The sequence below is a fragment of the Bos grunniens genome, chromosome 12 (assembly GCF_055505025.1).
Source record: "Bos grunniens cultivar Pamir isolate PY7600 chromosome 12, Bosgru_T2T1.0, whole genome shotgun sequence".
NCBI lineage: Eukaryota > Metazoa > Chordata > Mammalia > Artiodactyla > Bovidae > Bos > Bos grunniens.
The window spans coordinates 47,842,802-47,864,063 of record NC_141176.1 but is presented as its reverse complement, the minus strand read 5'-3'; the positions used below and the strand labels follow the sequence as shown (position 1 = coordinate 47,864,063).

General features: G+C 37.5%; 1 protein-coding gene across 8 annotated transcripts in view; it reads right to left on the bottom strand.

Moving 5' to 3' along the window:
* Positions 1 to 21,262, bottom strand: part of PIBF1 (progesterone immunomodulatory binding factor 1) — a 232,890-nt gene that overhangs the window by 176,611 nt on the left and 35,017 nt on the right. For all 8 annotated transcript variants that reach the window (XR_015137616.1, XR_015137615.1, XR_015137617.1 and 5 more), the window contains exons 6-9: positions 7,028 to 7,161; positions 2,748 to 2,856; positions 2,109 to 2,290; positions 785 to 910 (exon numbers count right to left, since the gene is read on the bottom strand). Coding sequence is in view for 3 of the 8 variants with exons in the window: in XM_086328532.1 (XP_086184658.1) it covers positions 785 to 910; positions 2,109 to 2,290; positions 2,748 to 2,856; positions 7,028 to 7,161 (551 nt within the window). In the remaining 5 variants the exon portion in view is untranslated. The remainder of the gene's footprint in view (positions 1 to 784; positions 911 to 2,108; positions 2,291 to 2,747; positions 2,857 to 7,027; positions 7,162 to 21,262) is intronic.

The following is a 21,262-nucleotide window of genomic DNA, read 5'->3' as shown; positions in this document are numbered from 1 at the left end:
TAAATATTTGCTAAATAAATAAATTTATTGTTCTGAGAGTTCAAGTGTAAACTTCTCTAATACCAACCAGAGTCTGATTTAAAGACTTGCTTATTGGTAAAGATCAAATACACTCAAGTCAGTGTTAATAAACTACTATGACAATTAATTTCCAAATAAATTTCCCTCTAAATGTCAATTCTGAAAAGCCATCTGAATCATAATGATGGTATATAAAAATAACTGCTATTGAAATAAGTAGCATTTATTTTCCCTTGATACTGCTAATCACTAAGGAAACCTGATATATGCTGATCTAAAAGTAACTGCATGAAAAAAAACTATCCTTCTTTAAGATTATCTAAAAATATGATTTCTTTTAGGTCCAGCAGCTAAACGAGGCATAAGCAATATTTCTTATTATTATTCCAGTCTTTGAAATTTCCTGGAGAAATCACTGGCATGTTATAGGAAGAACTAGTATCTCTTAGTTCTAATTTCCTTTTCATTTCTGTCCTTATCTGGAGCTGATATAAAGGCAAAAGGACAAGTTAACAGGGTAATAAAAAGATAATAGGAATAACAGAATAAACAGGCCTAATGTCTGACAAACCCTGTTGTAAGCTAGTTATCAAAGGCCTGAGAACTTTAATATTCCATTATACTTAGATTTAGATTTATGACAAACTTTCTCTAACATATTAAAAAAGACACTACATCATGAACTAAAGTTTAATTTCAATAAAACTATAAGCTTGAAACACCAATAAAATATCACAGAAATGTCCTACTTTTCTTTTTTTACCTGTTTTCCCGTTCATACATTTCCCTAGAGGCACTTCGGAGTTGATCGATTTCTTGATTAGTTTTCAATTTGATCTGTTCCAGTTCATCACGTAGTTTATTTTCATATTCTGTTTTATAACGGTCTCTGAAAGGAGTCAAAAGGAATATCCATTATTATTTTTTTTTTTTTGGTAAAAGAAATAGGTCTTTGCCCTTCATATAAGATTTTAATACCTTACATCAAATATGCTCTACATACACTGTTCCTTAAAAAAACAGTATTAGATATAAAGTTCTATAATTCCTAAAAATACTGTTTCAAAGTAGTTCCATCTAAGATTTCCTTTTAAACATATTGCCCCAAAAGCTAATTACTATAAAAAAAGTTAGTTTATGTTGGATAATTATTCATCTTCAAAAATATTTTACTAATAGTTTTTAATGCATATGGCCAAAGACTTTTAAACCAATGCATTGTGGAATGCACTTCATTTAGAAATAATAATCTGATGTGGTGCATATTAGGGGACAATCTTAAAAAAAAAAAAAGACCCTCGTGGACTCTTGACAAAAACTTTCCTTCTAAGCACAACAACCTCAGCCACTGTGATCTCTTAGCAAAGTCACAAAGCATTACATAGGGTATTAGCAGAAGCACAAACTGATGAAAAATACCACAAGCTGAGAAAAATGTTACAAATATATGAAGTCTTAAAGGATAAAATTTAAAATTTTAGTTTTTGAAATGCTCACAAAAATGCTGAGAAAATAAATACCTTCTGAAGAGATATATATGAGGCATATAAACACATAGTGTCTCAGATGGTAAAGAATCTGTCTGCAATGCAGGAGTCCTTGGTTCTATCTCTGGGTCAGGAAGATCCCCTGGAGTAGGAAACGGCAACCTACTCCTGGATTCTTGCTGGGAAATCCCATGGACAGAGAAGCCTGGCAGTCTATATTCCATGGGGCTACAAAGAGTTGGACATGACTGAGCAACTAACACTAAATATATAAAAGTATATAAATACTTTCTTAAAACACTTAAACAGAGATCTTAGTCATTGGGAGCTAAAAAGATTATATCATAAAAAAAAATTAATAAAAACAGTAACAGTGTATATATCCCTACCTAAAAGAAACAGGCTTTTGGAAAAAAACAAAATGTCTTAAGAAAAAAATCAGTTAGAATATGAGTATCTTGTGGAGAAACAAAAACAATTATCTTAACATTATCCTATAAACCTTACCAACAAATCACTATTTGTCCCCAAAGCCAGGAGTTCCCTAAAGAAGATGGTTTGGTTTATATCTATTTATATGGAAAATAACGTAAATCTTGCCTGGATGTCACGTATTTTTCATACATCTCTTCTCTAGCCTTTTTGGTTTCTTCAAGTTGAGCTTGAAGTCTTTCAAGACGATCCTCTTCGTGGGCACAGCGAACACTAAGCTCCATGTTTTGGCGGTTGAGATATTCTTTATCCTTTTGCAGCAAAGTAACAGTCTGCTGCAAGGTGGCTACCTATACACAGGCAGAGACAGAGTGTCCAGAGCAATGTCACCTTACTTTTCAAGGTTTACTGAATGAGTTTTTTCATTTGTGCTTGTGCTCAACACACACAGAGGCTAATTCTTACCATGAAATTTTCCATCCAAACACAGCTACTAAAAAGTCCCTTCTTTCCAGCAACTACATCAAAAAAGAAACAACTTCCCTCTCACAATTCTTGCCCTGGGCTATGTCCACAATCACTGTACAATAAAAAACCAGTGACTCGGACTTCCCTGGTGGTCCAGTGGTTAAAGGACCCACCCTGCAAGGCAGGGATGCAGGGTCAGGGAACTAAGACTCCACATGCGACGGAACAAAGATTCCGCATGACCGTGACACAATACAGATCCCGCGTGCCTCAGTGAAGACTCAGTGCAGCCAAATAAATAAATATTAAAAAAAACAAACAGTGACTCTATAAGCTTACCTCTTTTGATAATTCACTTCTTTCTTTAGCTTGAGTTATGTGAGAGGCTTCAAGTATTTCATATTTTCTCCTTAAGTCAGTTGCTTCCTGTTCAAGTGCATCTCGCTCACTATAAAATTCAAATACACTTGTTTTTAGTAAACTAGAACTCAAGTACATATGTAAATTTTACACCTCTTTTTATAACAAGCATTTAAAAAGGGTTGATTATATTTCAGGAAACTGAACAGAGATCCTTCAGTGTCATTCTGTGAACAATAAAGTATCTGCTTTTCAAATTTAGGAGACTCTCTGAGATCTTGCTCAGATAAATATAAATTTATTATCTGTAAAAAATAAATATGTAAGCTACACTGACAAAAGTAAACAATAAAACTTTTAAAGGTATACTCTGGTGTCTTTTCACTAATCATCTTCAATCTAATCTGGAAGTCAAAACTTTTAAAGAATTTAAACATGGCTCTAGGCTTTCAGTTCTTAGGCTCAAAAGCCCTTCACTCATTACTCAGATTGTGTTGCTGATACACAGGCAGGCATTCTTGTGACTGCTTCATTCACAAATTATTCATGATTACCCAGAAATTCTAATTTCCATTCTCAGAGGAGCTCTTTCCCCAACACAGCAAAACTAAGAACTGGACCAAACCTACAAACAGGTATCTTAAAAAATGAGCAGAGAAACAGATTTACTATTTCTTAATTTGTCTTCTATAGTCAGAATCAGTTCCTTTGCCCTTTATTTCAGCTACTCTCCTGGTGTTTCCATGGGAGAGCTATTAAAAATTGTTTTTCTTTTCATTAGATTTTCAATAACTCATTTAGAAAGATGACTTCTAAGATTTTTTCTGCTTAACAAAATAGTGTATTTATACTTGAGCAAAGCACAAGTTAAAAAGTAACAATCACCCATAAACCCACTAACTAAAGATGACTATCAGTATTAACACTCTGGTTCATGTTAAGTGTTTTATGTCTTTACACACAAATGTTTTTATTCTCACAAGGTAATGACTTTTGCTATGATTTTTTAGTGTAAAAAAGAAAGATGGGCATATGCATTTTGCTTCTTAAAATTAAATGTGTTTGACTTATCCATGTATACATTAGGGGCTTCCCAGGTGGCACTAGAGGTAAAGAACCCGCCTGCCAGTGCAAGAGATATAAAGAGATGTGGGTTTGATCCCTGGGTAGGGAAGATCTCCTGGAGAATGAAATGGCAACCCACTCCAGTATTCTTGCCTGGAGAATCTCATGGACAGAGGAGCCTGGTGGGCCACAGTTCATGAGGTAGCAAAGAGTTGGACATGACTGAAGCAATTAAGCGAGCAAATATATACATTCAGATCTAATTTAATTATTACACAGAATTACATTATAGACATAAATTATAATCTATTTTCTTTTTTTTATAATCTGTTTTCCATGCTACTATCAAAGAGACACTGATGTACAGATCAGTCTTATGGACTCTGTGGGAGAGGGAGAGGGTGGGGAGATTTGGGAGAATGGCATTGAAACATGTATAATATCATGTATGAAACGAGTCGCCAGTCCAGATTCAATGCACGATACTGGATGCTTGGGGCTGGTGCACTGGGACGACCCAGAGGGAGGGTATGGGGAGGGAGGAGGGAGGAGGGTTCAGGATGGGGAACACAGGTATACCTGTGGCGGATTCATTTCGATATTTGGCAAAACTAATACAATATTGTAAAGTTTAAAAATAAAATAAAATTTAAAAAATAATAAAAATAAAATTTAAAAAAATTACACTAAAAAAAAAAAAAAAGCATTTGAATTCTTTCTAATAATGATGCAGCTAATCTCAATATACCTGTTCTCTTTTGTACATTTGTGAGAATTTACCAAGGACATTAAAGTGATTTTTCCTCCCAGTTTATATTTTTGTGATCAGACCAATTTTTAAAAATCCATTCTTTCTACTGAGTGAACCAAAGGATTCTCAGCTTGATCCACCCTTGCCTGGTTGTTTTCCTGTTTCATTTCCAGCACATGATGATGTTTATTATAGTTTTATTTCTTAGATTCTCATTATAGAAAACATATATATATATATAAAGATGATAAAATGAGACGCCTCCCCACCCTACTCCCTGCTTTCATCACTCACCGCAAAGAATTATCAAGTCATGGCTCATCTTGGTTCATTTACCCATCCTTTCATGGCCACTCTGGATTATTTTGATGACTATGCCTTTTAGTTTTCTCCTTTCATATTTTACCTATTGTTGCTATAGATTTATAGTGGCAGGAAGTGAAAGTTGCTCAGTCTTGTCTGACTCTTTGTGGCCCCACATACAGTACAGTCCATGGAATTCTCCAGGCCTGAATACCAGAGTGGGTAGCCTTTCCCTTCTCCAGGAGATCTTCCCAACCCACGGATCGAACCCAGGTCTCCCACACTGCAGATGGATTCTTCACATCTGAGCTACAATGGAAGCCCTGCGAGATCATCAAAACACCAACTCAAAGTACCATCTTATCATCACAATCTACTTCTTTTTGAAATGATTCTTTTGAAATCTAGCTCTATTTGAGAACCCAATCGTATATCTGTCATGGATTTCAAACTCTAATAATCACTACATTTTGATACAACAATACATACACAGTAACACACACTGCATGTCAGTCATGCCGGGAGTAGGAGTATCACCGTTATATTCCCAAATCCTTGCAAATTTACTTACGGTGTTTTACAGATTATAAAGCATTCATTCATTTAACAAACACTCACTGAGTGACTACAATGGTTTAAGAATTATTTTAGGTACAAGTAGACACAGCAGTGAACAGTTTAATAATCTCTTTATATATATGTGTATATATGCACACATATATGCTGTCATAAAAATTATTCAATCTTCTAAATTTATACAGTGTAGTTATTGTATTAGCACCACCTCACAAATGACAAAACTTCAGCTTAGAATAATTAGAGATTTCCTAAGGGCATATAGCTAAGTAGTGGTTCATTAATCTATTCCAGCAAAAGGAAAATTATATGCTATAGCTATTTAGCAGCAACACAATGGGAAACATATCCTCAGAAAGTATCATTTTTTTGAAAGTGTATGTGCCTTTTGTTGAAAAGAAATAGCTGAAAAAACTTTAGATAAAACTGCAAAGTACTTAAATTCATTCCATAAAATAAAAATAGTCAAGTAAGAGTTCAAAAATATTTATACACATAGGATTTCCCTGGGTTCATATCACATTTAAAAAGGCAAAAGCAACTTCTAAATAAAATAAAAATAACTGATATAAAAATACAATCTAAACTCACCAAGCTGCCAAAACTACACACTTTTATACAACAGAGAATAAGGTATATGTCAAGAGAATAAGAAGACATGGCAAGACTGGGAGAAAATATTTGCCAAAGATGTATCTGATAAAGGACTATTATCCAAAATATACAAAGAACTCTTAAAACTCACAGTAAGAAAACAAACATCCCAATTAAAATATAAGCCAAAAACTTTAACAGACACCTCACCAAAGTAGATATACAGATGGTGACTAAGTACATGAAAAGATGTTCCATATCACCTGTCATCAGAGAAATGCAAATTAAAGCAATGAGATATGACTACACATCTATTAGAATGTAAAATTCAGAACACTGATAACGAATACTGGCAAGGGTGTGGAGCAACAGAAACTCATTCATTGCTGGTGAAAATGCAAAATGGTACAGAGACTTTGGGACAGACACTTGGCTGGTTTCTTACAAAATTAAACATACTCTTACCATACGAGTATGTTCACACTCTTTGGTATTTACCCAGAGGAGTTGAAAATGTATGTCCATATAAAAATTGGCACATGAATTTTTATAGCAGACTTATTCCTAACTGCCAAAACTTGGAAGCAACTAAGATGTCCTTCAGCCGGTGAATGGATAAGTAAACTGTGGTACATCTTGATAGTGGAATATTATTCATCATTCAATGGAATATTATTATTCAGTGAGTACTATTCAATAGAATATTATTCATTATTCAAATGATCTATCAAGCCATGAAGAGATATGCAGGAAACTTAGATGTATATAACTAAGTCAAAGAAGCCAATCTGAAAAGGTTCCGTATGGTATGGTTCCAACTATATGACATTTTAGAAAAGAAAAACCTATGGAAACAGAAAAAAAAAAAAGAGATATAAGGTAGCATTAATGATGTTGATGGTAAGAATTCAAGTGCCTCTGATGCATGCTAAAAAAGAGAACAAGTAACGTGGACATCTTAACTACTTACCTCTTAACTTTATCATAGTTCTCTTGACGGTAGTCACCTTGCTGAATTAACTGTTTTGTGTCTGCTAATTCTAAGGCCAAACGTTGACATCTAATCTGAAGCTCAGAGTAGTTCCTGCGATCTTCCTCATAAGTCTATAGATCAAAAACAGTAACAAACCATTCAAACTAAACATACTTGACCAAATTCTGTATTGAATGCTTTCGTTGAACTGTGAGTATCTTTGTAATTTTAAAAAATCCTCAATGTTTCTATTTAGTAATTTTTCCTTACTCAAAGACAGGTAATCTTAAACTCACCGAGTAGTCTATAAGTTCATTTGTTTAAAACTTGAACTCTGTTTTTCATAGAAAATAGGACAACTATGCTTTGGTGAATAGTTCAGTTCAGTTCAGTTCAGTCGCTCAGTCGTGTCTGACTCTTTGTGACCCCATGAATCACAGCACGCCAGGCTCCCTGTCCATCACCAACTCCCGGAGTTCACTCAGACTCATGTCCATCGAGTCAGTGATGCCATCCAGCCATCTCATCCTCTGTCGTCCCCTTCTCCTCCTGCCCCTAAGCCCTCCCAGCATCAGAGTCTTTTCCAATGAGTCAACTCTTCGCATGAGGTGGCCAAAGTACTGGAGTTTCAGCTTTAGCATCATTCCTTCCAAACACAGAAAATGACTACGAATGCTAATGATATTTTCAACATTTATTGGGTACTATTAGATGCTAAAGACATAGAAATGAATGAAACACTGCCCCTGTTCTTGAAGAGTTCACAATGACAGGCAAAGAACCACATGAATATCAAACATTCACAATGAAAAACAGTTACTGAAAAGATTAACCGTGCAGTTTCAGTTGTGGTATTCAGCAAAAAAGGAGTTTTGTGGCGCCTGGAACACATTTCTACATTGAGCTTCCTCGTACTCATTAAACTAGTAGAAAGAGATTGCAGAGATGTGGAAGAGGAGCAGAAGTACAAGCCTTAAATGCACACTTGGCCCTGCTTCCTACGAGCCTTGTTTCTCACCATTTCTCACATTCACACTTCACCTCCAACCCTAATAAAGATCTGAGGTTCTCTGGAACACACTGCTTCCTCTAACCTGTTCTCACTGCCTGAAGAGCTGAATACTATCAATACTCCCTTCAGAGTACTGATCTTAGTGTATTATCAAATTAGTTTTTTCACACCAGAGTGTAAACATCTTAAGGGCAGGGACTTTATCTTGTTCGCCACTGGATCTCCATTACTTTATACAGGACTTGGTATACAGTAAGAATGAAATAAATACAATAAATTAATGAAGAAAAACATGAATACGGAATTGGGGAGGAGAAGCAGGACACAGGGATGGAGTTCCTACTTCTTCTGATCCTTTGAACTCAGCAGATCTTGCAAGCGATCATCAGCTCTACCCCCAGAACCTGTCACGTGAAATACATCCTGTCCCAAGTCATTCTTTTTTAAGGAGCTGACGAGCTCAGTGTGGTCACATGCAGGTCACAGACTGACTCAACTATTTCTAAGTGACTGGTCTTGGGCTAGATACTGTAGATACAAAGATGACTAAGACAGTGTTTATGTCCCTTTTAAACTATTAGGCCTGACTGTGAAATGTTAGCTCCAAATTTCTATCAGATGGCTATATGAAAAATGTAATCATGGAAAACGATACTGGGTGTGCTCTGTGTTGGTCATACTATTCTGCACTGACATTGTCCATGAGAATAAAATGTTACTAAGAGGTATTTATTAGCAGATCATAGCTGAGGAGACTCTCTCATCTCCCCCAAAGAATCACCAACATACCATTTCAGATCTTCTTCCCAGAAAATGCTGTAGTTTCCTGTTTTTACCTTTCTAAACATTACTAATCATCTGTTTGGGGGAGAATGTACAGTGTTATGGTTAGGACAGAGATCTCCAGAATTCACCTGCCTAGAACTGAATTACCTGCAGCAGCACTTGGAGCAGGTTTACCTCTCGGTACTTCATTGCTCTTCTCTACCTCATTGACCCATGGAGCTGCTGTGCAGATTATATCAAGTGACACATGTAAAGCGCTTATAAAAATGCCTAACACATAGTAAACGATCATGAACTATACATTAATATCATCGCAATGCTCTTTCTTTGCTTTGGCTACCAGAGAGATTCTAGCCAAACTGATCACTCAACGGCACAAAGACCGAGACAGAATGCTGAGTAAGATAAACATTTAAAGAGTGAGGAAAGGGCAGAGTCGGAGGAACCCGAGGGAGTATTCACAGAAGCAGAGTGTGAGCCTGGGGTGTGTGGCAGGGACAACCAAAGAACTGCTTTGAGGAGGCAAGGCTGTCAGGGGTACCAGTGACTACTGGGGACAAAATCCACAAACAACACATCAGGGCTTCAGGGATGGGAACAGAAGACAGACTGCCAGGGGCTGAAGCAAATGTATGTAAGCAAAGGACTCACTATGACCTTTTTGGTACTATTAATAGTATACCTACATTCTTTCATTTAATACTTAACTCTATGACTGGGCATATTATTAATATTATCCTCATCTCATTTTTATGGTTGAAGAAAGTAGACTTGGAGAGGATAAGAACCTCAGAGCTCACGAACAGTATGGTAAAGACTTCAACTGAAATCTGTCAAACACCAGAGCAGTAGGCAATTCTCTCTTCAGTTTAAAAGTAGAGAAATTAGAGTAGTTAGACAAGAAAATAGGCATAAATGAAAGGTTCCAAAAATGGGATAAGCTTGAGAATGTCTAAATATGGATACAAAAGAATAGAAAAAGAGGTACTGATACGGAGAAAAGAGGCATGGTGAGGGTTGGGGGTAAAGCCCCTGAGAAGGCTCCATTTTCTCTGTGAAGACTAGTCTTCAGTCCAGCAGGCATGCTCATCAAGGCAGGCTTTGCTCCAGCTGACAAGAGTATTAAAAACTTGCATTTGGATGTCTTCAGGTAGCTCCTATCAATTCCCAGCAAGCCACAGAACCACTTCTTACCCTACTGCTTCACAGATTTTATATTATCTCTTGGTTTCTGGAGGCATATGATTTTCTACTCTTTGAAAGCAAGCCTCTTGCCACCACAAACAGTAGGAACAAAACAGAAACAGTACAGATGTAAATAGGTTTGTGGCAACAAACTGTGGCAATTTTCATCTGAAGATTTCCATTTTCTCTGTGGAATGAAACACCAACTCATTTACTGAGAAAGAGAGAGAAGGAAAGCTGAGAGCTAGAGATAGGAAGTGCTGAATGCCTAAAATAACTGCTGTGAGAAAGGAGAAAACTAGAAAAAAAATTGAATTACAGCAGTTGTGTGGGCCCATTCGAAGTCGGTAACAATAAACTTATAGCTGTGTTACTGCCTCTGTGCTTTTCTTCAGTAGCGCTCAGGTAGAAAAATCAGGAGTTGAGATTCTGTCAGGCAGTTTCAATAAAAAGGGAGGAAGCAGAGAACACAGACAAGAGAAAGAACACCAACAAGAGAAAGAACATTGACAAGAGAAAGAAAACTTTAAGGCTAAGGCTAAAGATAGTCAAAGCTATGATTTTTCCAGTAGTCACGTGCAGATGTGAGAGTTGGACCATAAAGAAGGCTGAGCACAAAAGAATTGATGCTTTTGAATTTGCGGTGTTGGAGAAGACTTTTGAGAGTCCCTCTGAGAGTCCCTTGGACTGCAAGGAGATTAAATCAGTCAATCCTAAAGGAAATCTGTCCTGAATATTCATTGGAAGACCCAATGCTGAAGCTTCAACGCTTTGGCCACCTGATGCGAAGAGCTGACTCACTGGAAAAGACCCTAATGCTGGGAAAGCTAGAAGGCAGGAAGAGAAGGGGATGACAGAGGACAAGATGGTTGGATGGCATCACCAACACAATGGACATGAGTTTAAGCAAGTTCCGGGAGATGGTGAAGGACAGGGAAGCCTGGTGTGCTGCAGGCCATGGGGTCGCAAAGAGTTGGACATGACTGAGTAACTCAACAACAACAACAATAACAACAAAAATTGGAAAAGAAGGAGCAAAACAGGATATTAAATTGACTGAATTCAAAGAAGTAAAAAACTTAATTTTTTCAAACGTAAAAAAGAAAACAAAATTTCCAATCACCAACTCTTTCTAACAGAAAATGTCTAAATAAAAAGTAAACAGGTTTGGTTAATAGCAAGTCTCAGTGTCCTCTTTCAATAAAGAAAAAAAAAAAAACTACACAGGGATATCAAGGACAAACCAAGTCACTGAGAAGATTTCACTGTTTGCAGGTTTCCTCCATATCTAGAATGGAACTGATTTTGATTGCTGGGCTTAATGTCATTTTTACCATCTCCTAAATTATTCATAATAGGAAATAATACAAGGCTACCACTAGCCTGAAAAAAGTCAGTCTGTTATTGTAGCTGTATGTTTCTTGTCTATAACCCTCGGTTTTCTACACACCCACTCTGAAGCTCCTTGAAGTCCTGTCGGATCTCTGGTTACACCCAGGAACCTCACATAGTAGTTACACTGGAAATGCTTGCAGAGTCAACTAACGTTGATATATAAAGGGACTAGGCAGCACTAGCTGGAGAAGGCAATGGCACCCCACTCCAGTACTCTTGCCTGGAAAATCCCACGGACGGAGGGGCCTGGTGGGCTGCAGGCCATGGGGTCGCTAAGAGTCGGACGCGACTGAGCGACTTCCCTTTCACTTTTCACTTTCATGCATTGGAGAAGGAAATGGCAACCCACTCCAGTGTTCTTGCCTGGAGAATCCCAGGGCAGCCTGGTGGGCTGCCGTCTATGGGGTCGCACAGTCGGACACGACTGAGGCGACTTAGCAGCAGCAGCAGCAGCAGCATGCAGCACTAGCATTTAAGACAACAAGCTCAAAATGCAGAAAAAGTGACTTTAACAATTAAGGATTAATAAATGGGTTTTCCAACTGAAACAAAAGATTATTATCATCTGCAAAAAAAACCCAAAAACCTCAGTTGAAACAATGATAACAATGCAGTGTATATGAACCCATATTTTCTCAAAGATTCTGAGAAAAGCTGCATGAAAGCAGTTTCCATTTCTTAGTCTTGATGGTGGTTAAATATGTATTATCTGTGTAAAAAGTTAGTCACAATTTCTTTATTAATTGCTTTGTTAAAGAAAAATTTTAAAAAGCTTTAAAAAAGTAAAGCAAGAGACTTCAACCAAGAAAACGTTAACTGGGGAGAAGTTCTGCAGGGATGCTGGTCTTAGGAAGGGAAAGGGAGACATGCATGTGATCGTCACAGCAGAAGAGAAGAGGGCAGAGCCGATGGAAGAAACATTGTTTTTCACTCTATGTGTTTCTCTGCTGTTCAATATAAAAACAAAAAAAAATTATGTTATACAGTGTTTTGGCTAAGTTATCAACTATTAAACCTTTTATATTTAAAATGAGGTCTCTCCTCCACCCAGACTCTTTATTTCCAAACAACAGCAGCGGAGCAGGACATAATTACAGAATTTCAGAGATGAAAGAAGCACGAGATAATCTGGTACTATCTTCTTATTTCCAAGATAAGAACACTAAGGCCTGGAGGGGTTAAGTGTTTTTGTCCTGGATTCCAGATTGAGCAGAGATAGGGCTAGAATTCAGGTTCTTGAATTCATAAATAGTTCATTCCTTTCTTAACTTCAAGTTCCTGATTTTTACAGATTCTATCCGTGGAACCTATAAAACCATTGACTGGAAGTTAATATTATCTACTGCCCAAATCCAGGCTGTTAAAAAAAAAACAACTTTAACTGCAAATTTTACAGGTTAAAATATGGCACATGCATAATTCATAGTTAATTTTAGACTCCCTTCCTTTAAAATAATTACTATAATTATTCCTTAAAACATATTATAAAAATCATGACAAGATAACATTGAATAAATGTTTTCCACAAAAATAAAAATGTATTCAAAGATTCAATTAAATAGGCATATTTTAAACAATTAGCAGCTGCATAAACCCAAAGGCAATTACTTTAGATACAATTTCTAAGCATCATTTAAATCTTTTGTCTTTCACACCACAGATACTGAGAAAAGAATGGTAACCTATAAGTCAAAATAAATCTTTAATAAATGAAGTGATCTCTTGCCTGGGGAGAGATAGAGCAGCCAAGAGAAGTAGAAATGAAATATAGCTATTCTGAGAACATGAGAATTCATTCCTCAGAACTCTTACAAGTTTCACATTGCCTATAACCTACTCCCAGCAAGTAAATATTGAAAAGAACAAGAAACCTAATTAATCTTTGACTGTTAAAACTGTTCCTTTAAGAAACAACCATCTGTTTGCTACCAGAGACTACTACTTGTTGTTAAGCTCCTCAAGAAATACAATCTTTTTCAAAAAAATTTAGACTTCTTCTTTAAAGTCTTAGGGAAAAAAAAAAAGACAAAACTAAATATTACTGCTACTGCTAAGTCGCTTCAGTCGTGTTCGACTCTGTGCAACCCCAGAGACGGCAGCCCACCAGGCTCCTCTGTCCCTGGGATTCTCCAGGCAAGAGTACTGGAGTGGGTTGCCATTTCCTTCTCCAGTGCATGAAAGTGAAAACTCAAAGTGAAGTCGCTCAGTCGTGTCCGACTCTTAAGCAATCCCATGGACTGCAGCCTACCAGGTCCGCCCATGGGATTTTCCAGGCAAGAGTACTGGAGTGGGGTGCCATTGTCTTCTCCATTAAAAGTAAGCTAAAAAGAACAGGAAAATTTCAATATATGACACAATAATTTTCAATATCTTTTTAATAAATATAAGCTCAAACAAAAGTTTAAGCTTTTCTAAAGGGAAAAATTTGGGCTTCCAAGGGGGTTCACTGGTAAAGAATCTGCCTGCCAATGCAGGAAACCCAAGATACCTGGGTCGGGAAGATACCCTGTAGTAGGAAATGGCAAACCACTCTAGTATTTTTGCCTGGAAAATTCCATAAACAGAGGAGCCTGGCAGGCTACAGTCCATGGAGTCACTAAGAATTATTTATATAAATTTTGTGTGCACATTTAAACTGTGGAAGTATTTAAAATAATTATGACAATTTACTAGTAAAGCACAGGTGACTTTCTTTTGCCATTAATAATTAACCTGTTGTTGCATCATACATCCTTACTTGCTCAGACATGACTGAGCAACTGATATACATTGTGGAACTATCATACATATTAGTAAAGAGAAGGAAATTTCATATTTTTGATCTCTTTCTTCCCTCTCTTCTCTTTGACATACCATCTGCATCCTCAGGTGACTCACATTAAATAACACGCACCTTTCCCTCTTCTTCTCCATATTCATATACTCATGAAAACAACACAAATGGGAAGATAGGTACCTTGGGTAAATCCTAAAATAACTGATATTCTCCAATTCTTTCTTGTCAATGACTGCAGAAAATTCCAGTGTACACTGTACATTGTTTATGTAGCCATTTTCTTGTTGTTTTATTGACTAGAATTTATTCCTGTCCCTCCTTTCCCCTTCCAGCACCTGCTGCAGGAAACCTCCCTGTGGACATAGTCTTACCTGTTAGTATTTTACTCCATGGGACAAGGTTCCAGCACCACTGGGATTGTTGTGCTGAAGAATGTTTCTTTTTCATTTTAACTGATGTTGCCAGATGTCTTTCCAAGGGACTACAGCAGTTGACTTTTCCACCCCCAATGTTTGTATCTTTTCTCTTATACCTGCATAGATATTAGACCTTTTCCATTTTTGCCAACCTGAGTTCTCATTGTTATTTTAATTGTATAATATTTCCCAAAACGCTAGTTAGTTTGAGCACCTGGGCATTTGGACCTGCACTTTTTGTGAAATGTCTATTTATAGTCTTTCTCCATGTTTCTATTGGGTTGTCTTTTTCATGTTAATCTCTAAGAGCTTTAAACAGTGCTGATACTAACTTTGGCTCATCTACATTGCAATTTTTGTACCAAATGTGTCCTTTAAATATTAAACTTTGCCTGTGGCTTCCTTTTTGCTTTTTTCTTTTAAGGCTTTTTGTTTCTCTGTCTTGGCTAAGACTACTCCAACCTCTAGAACAACACTGTCCAATAGAACTTTCTGCAATGATGACAATGTTCTACGTCTGTACCATTCAACAGGCTAGTCACTAACCACCTGTAGCTAGTAAAACTGAGAACATGAATTTTAATTAAATAGCCCCAAGTGGCCGTGACCATTATGTTGGACAACTCAGTCCAAAACTTAGCTACTCATAGTTCAGTCCATGAAGGGGCACAGGCTGGGAAGCATCCTCAGTGAACACTCTCAGGCCCCGACCCAGAACTACTCTGCCAGTTTTCATTTTAACAGGATCCCCAGGTGACTTGTCTTTACATTAGAGTTTGAGAAGTACTGCTAATAATCATATAAATTAGGAATTTTCAAGACTTTTCTGTGTCCTGGACCCCACTGGCAACCTGGTGAGACTTGTGAACCCCTTCGGAGACTAAAGTTTCTAAAATCAAAAATGAAAATAATGCAGAATTACAAAGGAAACAAATTATAGCTGACCCTTGAATAACTAACAGGTTTGAACTGTGCAGGTCCACTTACATGACGATATTTTTCAATAATAAATACTACAGTATTACACAATCTGTGGTTGGTTGAATCCACAAACAAAGAATTGCTTAATTCTGTGTTAATTCTGTGTGCAAACACAGGGAGGGCTGACTAGAAGGTCTGTGCAGATTTTCAACTATGTGGAAGGTCAGCACCCCATGTCATTCAAGTATTAATTGCATACTGCAGTAAAACTACTGAAATATTTTTTAAAGTTATACATGTTCTTTTAAAAAATTGAGTCTTTTTATTGTCTTTTTTGAAAAAAAGATGTATTTTTTGGCCGTGCTGGGTCTTTGTTGCTGCACTTAGGCTTTCCCTAGTTGCAGTGAGCGGGAGGTAAGGTTCACTCTGGTGTATGGGCTTCTCTTGTTGCAGAGCATCAGGGCTTCAGTTGTTGCAGCTCACAACCTCTAGAGCGTGGGGTCAGGCGTTATACCTCCCAGGCTGTGGCACTTAGGATCTTAATCAAACCGGAGTCCCTTGTACTGCAAGGCAGATTCTTAACCACTGGATCACTGGGGAAGCCTGACATATGACCTTTTTTCATTGCTGCATTAAGATAAGATCTAGTGAGGAGTCTAACAACTACACTAGGTTTGGAATAGCGATAAGCCTAATCTCTAAAGATATTTGTGGTAACTACACCATGATAGGAAAATACCTGAATTCTAATGCTGACAGAGCTCTAGGCAGTGACAAACCTACTGTGGCATTTATAACTAAAGCTCTAAATTTCGGTGAGAAGTGAAAATAATGTTCTTTCCATTCCACCTAGAGGCACGTGGACCCTGAGCTAAGAATTGGCATGATTGTTGAAGTAATGGCCTAGGTTTCCTTCTAAAAATTTTAATCCAACTAGAATTAATACGTGTATATAGTATAAAACTTGACGATCAACATTTTTTTTAACAGATGAGTACCATCCACTTGTGCTAGGACCCTTATACTAAAAAAAACATTCTTTCTCAACTGAATTGAACTATGGCTATTGTGGTAAATCAGTTCAGTTCAGTCACTCAGTCGTGTCTGACTCTTTGCAACCCCATGGACTGCAGCACGCTAGGCTTCCCTGTCCATTACCAACTCCCAGAGCTTACTCAAACTCATGTTCATTGAGTCGGTGATGCCATCCAACCATCTTCTCCTCTGTCGTCCCCTTTTCCTTCTGCCTTCAATCTTTACCAGCATCACGGTCTTTTCCAGTGAGTCAGTTCTTCGCATCAGGTGGCCAAAGTATTGGAGTTTCGGCTTCAGCATCAGTCCTTCCAATGAATAATCAGGACTGATCTCCTTTAGGATGGACTGGTTGGATACCCTTGCAGTCCAAGGGACTCTCAAGAGTCTTCTCCAACATCACAGTTCAAAAGCATCAATTCTTCGACACTCAGCTTTCTTTACAGTACAACTCTTACATCCATACATGACTATTGGAAAAACCATAGTTTTGACTAGACAGACATTTGTTGGCAAATGTTATAGTAAATAATTAGATGTATTTCTATATTTTGTTCTACTGATATCTGTTTCTATGTCAATATTACATTTAGTTTTGAAGTATAAAGTGGGATCTTGGTAGGAGCAGCATCTTAACGTCCCCTTCCTTTCACATTTTTTCCACCACATTTTTCTTGGCAATTCCAGAACACTTATTTTTTCATATAAGCTAAAATCATTTATCCAAGCCCAATCCTTGGACAGAATTATCTGTCTTCCACCAAAAAAATCAAATACAGAAAATCAGAAAATTCTTGGGATACAGAATAACTGAATTTAATTAATGTATTAATATGGGGGGAAAAAAAGCTACTTTTATAAGTTTTTCTCCTAAGACATGGTGCTTCCAGGTTCAACAATACAATTTAATAGTCCTCTTCATATAAGCCTACTATCTGCATCATGAGTTAATTATTTTCCCCCAAGTCCATATCTACCAGTTATTTCTCTAAATCTAAAGAAATGTTATTGATCACTTATACAATTCTGCATTAAATTTAGGTGGTATCTAATAGAAAAAAATTTTAATCTCCTTTCAAAAGTTAACATGAATAGTTTTTCCTTCTTAGTGCATCTGCCAGGGCCCTCCAAGACCATGTTAGATAATAATAAGCAACCCAAGTCTGTGTCTAGTTACTTATTTTTACAGAAAAAGTTCTATAGTTTTGCCATTTAGGATAAAGTATTTTGCTAACTTTTTTTAAAGTAAATACTTAGAGTCCTTATTAGGAATGTTCACTGAATTTTATCATCTTTTCTCATTTAATGATACAATTAAATGGTTATTCTTCTTTAACTTGCTGATGCAACAGTTTATCCTTTCTGTCCTAAAATATACTATATTAGACATAAAGCACTTTTCTTTTGATAAAATGCTAGAATTCATTTTTGAACTTCATTTCATTTTGAAATTCATTTAGAATTTCTGCAACTTTAGTAGTAAGTGAAAATGGCTGATGGATTTGTTTTGTATCATCTTTCTCAGAGCTTTCCATCTTTTTCAGTACTAGTTTGGTATAGTTTAATTACGGGCCTCCCGGCTGACAGAATGGTAAAGAATCCGTCTGCCAGTGCAGGAGATGTGGGTTCGATCCCTGGGTAGGGAAGATCCCCTGGAGAAGGAAATGGCAACCCACTCCAGTACTCTTGCCTGGGAAATCCTATGGACAGAGGAACCTGGCAGGCTGTAGTCCATGGAGTTGCAAACAGTCAGACACAACTTAGCGACTAAATGACAACTGTTTAATCAACTGGAATCAGCTATCCTTATAGAAATCAACTGAACCTATCAGGGCAATATATTTGTGAACCTGGAGTGCGCGCCCTAAGTCACTTCAGTCGTGTCCTTCTCTTCATGATCCTATAGGCTGTAGCCTGCCAGGCTTCTCTGTCCATAGGATTCTCAGGCAAGAATACTGGAGCAGGTTACCAAGCCTTTCTCCAGGGGTTCTTCCTGATCCAGGGATTGAACCTGCATCTTTTACATCTCCTGCACTGGCAGGCGGGTTCTTTACTGCCACCTGGGAAGTCTGGCGAATCTGGTAACTTCATCAATAATACACCTTTACTTACTGTTTCCCTTGGACTGCAAGGAGATCAAACCAGTTAATCCTAAAGGAAATCAACCCTGAATATTCACTGGAAGGACAGATGCTGAAGCTGAAGCTCCAACTCTGGCCACCTGATGCAAAGAGCCGACTCATCGGAAAAGTCCCTGACGCTGGGAAAGACTGAGGGCAGGAGGAAAAGTGGGCAACACAGGATGAGATGGTTGGATGGCATCAGTGACTCAATGGACATGAGTTTGACCAAACTCAGGGAGATGGTGAAGGAAGGGGAAGCCTGGCATGCTGCAACCCATGGGGTCACAAAGCATCAGACACGACTGGTGATTGAAGAATTCACTGTATAATACCTCTGTGGTAATTCTTCTCTTCAAGTTCTCCACTTCTACTTATTGTGGTCATCTATATTTTGTTGGGACATTTCTTTCAGTTTTTAAGACTATCACGACAGAGCTACAGGCAATATTAATTAATGTCCAATAATTCCAAACTCCTTATTTTTACTGTTCTTTTTTCTTTCTAAAATTGACTACTATATGCTTTTATTTTTCATCCTTCTCATTAATTATAAAAGTAATTTAAGGCTACAGATTTTCCTCTGGCACAGCTTTAAATAAGTCTAAAAGATTTTGATGTAAAATGTTCTTGTTTTCATATTTTTACTTATTCTATGATCTAAAAAGTGTTTTTCTTGTTTATTACTTTTGACCTAAAAAAAATGTTTAATTTCCAAATTTATTGCCAGTCCCCTATAAATGACCACTACTAAATTAAAATAAAAATAGGAACTATTAAATCTGTCCCTAACATTTAACTCTTTCACTATGTGGCCAAGTATATACATGATCGTTTTGTAAACTTTTCATTGAATTTAATTAATTAATTAATTTACTGGCCACCCTATGTAGCTTATGGGATCTTAGATCCCCTCAGATCAGATCAGATCAGTCGCTCAGTCACATCCGACTCTTTGCAACCCCATGAATCGCAGCATGCCAGGCCTCCCTGTTCATCACCAACTCCCGGAGTTCACTCAGACTCACGTCCATCGAGTCAGCGATGCCATTCAGCCATCTCATCCTCTGTTGTCCCCTTCTCCTCCTGCCCCCAATCCCTCCCAGCATCAGAGTCTTTCCTAATGAGTCAACTCTTCGCATGAGGTGGCCAAAGTACTGGCCAAAGGTGGCCAAAGTTTCAGCTTTAGCATCATTCCTTCCAAAGAAATCCCAGGGCTGATCTCCTTCAGAATGGCCTGGTTGGATCTCCTTGCAGTCCAAGGGACTCTCAAGAGTCTTCTCCAACACCACAGTTCAAAAGCATCAATTCTTCGGCGCTCAGCTTTCTTCACAACCCAACTCTCACATCCATACATGACCACAGGAAAAACCATAGCCTTGACTAGACAAACCTTTGTTGGCAAAGTACTAGGAGGAATTAAACCCTAAGCACTGGACAGCCAGGGAATTCCCTTTATTGACATTAAAAAAAAAATTATCCCTTGGCCAAGGAATTTTAAACTCTATTATAACAACTAAATCAAAATTATTGATTGCCTCATTTCTTCTAGCCCTGACTCATTTTTATGTCTATAAGATATATTCAATTCAGAAGGAAGAATATTATAAACTTTCCTATCATTACTATACTTTTATTAATTTCTCCTTGTTTTTCTAAAACCCTTTTCTTTATGTTTCTTGATTATTGTTGTTGTTTAGTCTCTAAGTCTGTCTGACTCTTTGCAATCCCATGAATTGCAGTACGCCAGGCTTTCCTGTCCTTCACTATCCCACAGGACTTGCTCAAACTCATGTCCACTGAGTCAATGATGCCACCCAACCATCTCATCCTCTGATACGTAGAAGTCTATAGCCAAAGTATTGGATCTTTAGCATCAACATTAGTCCTTCCAATGAATATTCAGGGCTGATTTCCTTCAGGATTGACTGGTTTGATCTGCTTGCAGTCCAAGGGACTCTCAAGAGTCTTCTCCAGCAACACAGTTCAAAAGCATCAATTCTTTGGTGCTAACCTTCTTTATGGTCCAGCTCTCATATCCATACATGACTACTGGAAAAACTATAGCTTTGACTACACAGACCTCTGTCGGCAAACAGATGTCTCTGCTCTTTAATATCTTGTCTAGGTTTGCTGTAGCTTTCCTTCCAAGGAGCAAGCATCTTTTAATTTCATGGCTGCAGTCACTGTCCACAGTGATTTTGGAGCCGAAGAAAATAAAATCTGTCACTGCTTCCATTTTTTTTCCCTTCTATTTGCCATGAAATGAGGGGACTGGATGCCATGATCTTAGTTTTTTAAATGCTGAGTTTTAAGCCAGCTTTTTCACTCTCCTCTTTCAACCCTCATCAAGAGGCTGTTTAGGTTCTCTTTACTTTCTTCCATTAAGTGGTATTATCTGCATATTTGAAGTTGTTGCTATTTCTCCCAGCAATCTTGATTCCAGTTAGTGAGTCATCCAGCCTGGCATTTCTCATGACATATCCTGTACATAAGTTAAACAAGCAGAATGACAACAGTCAGGCTTATCGTGCTCCTTTCCCAATTTTGAACCAGTCCATTTTTCCATATTCTGTTCTAACTGCTGCT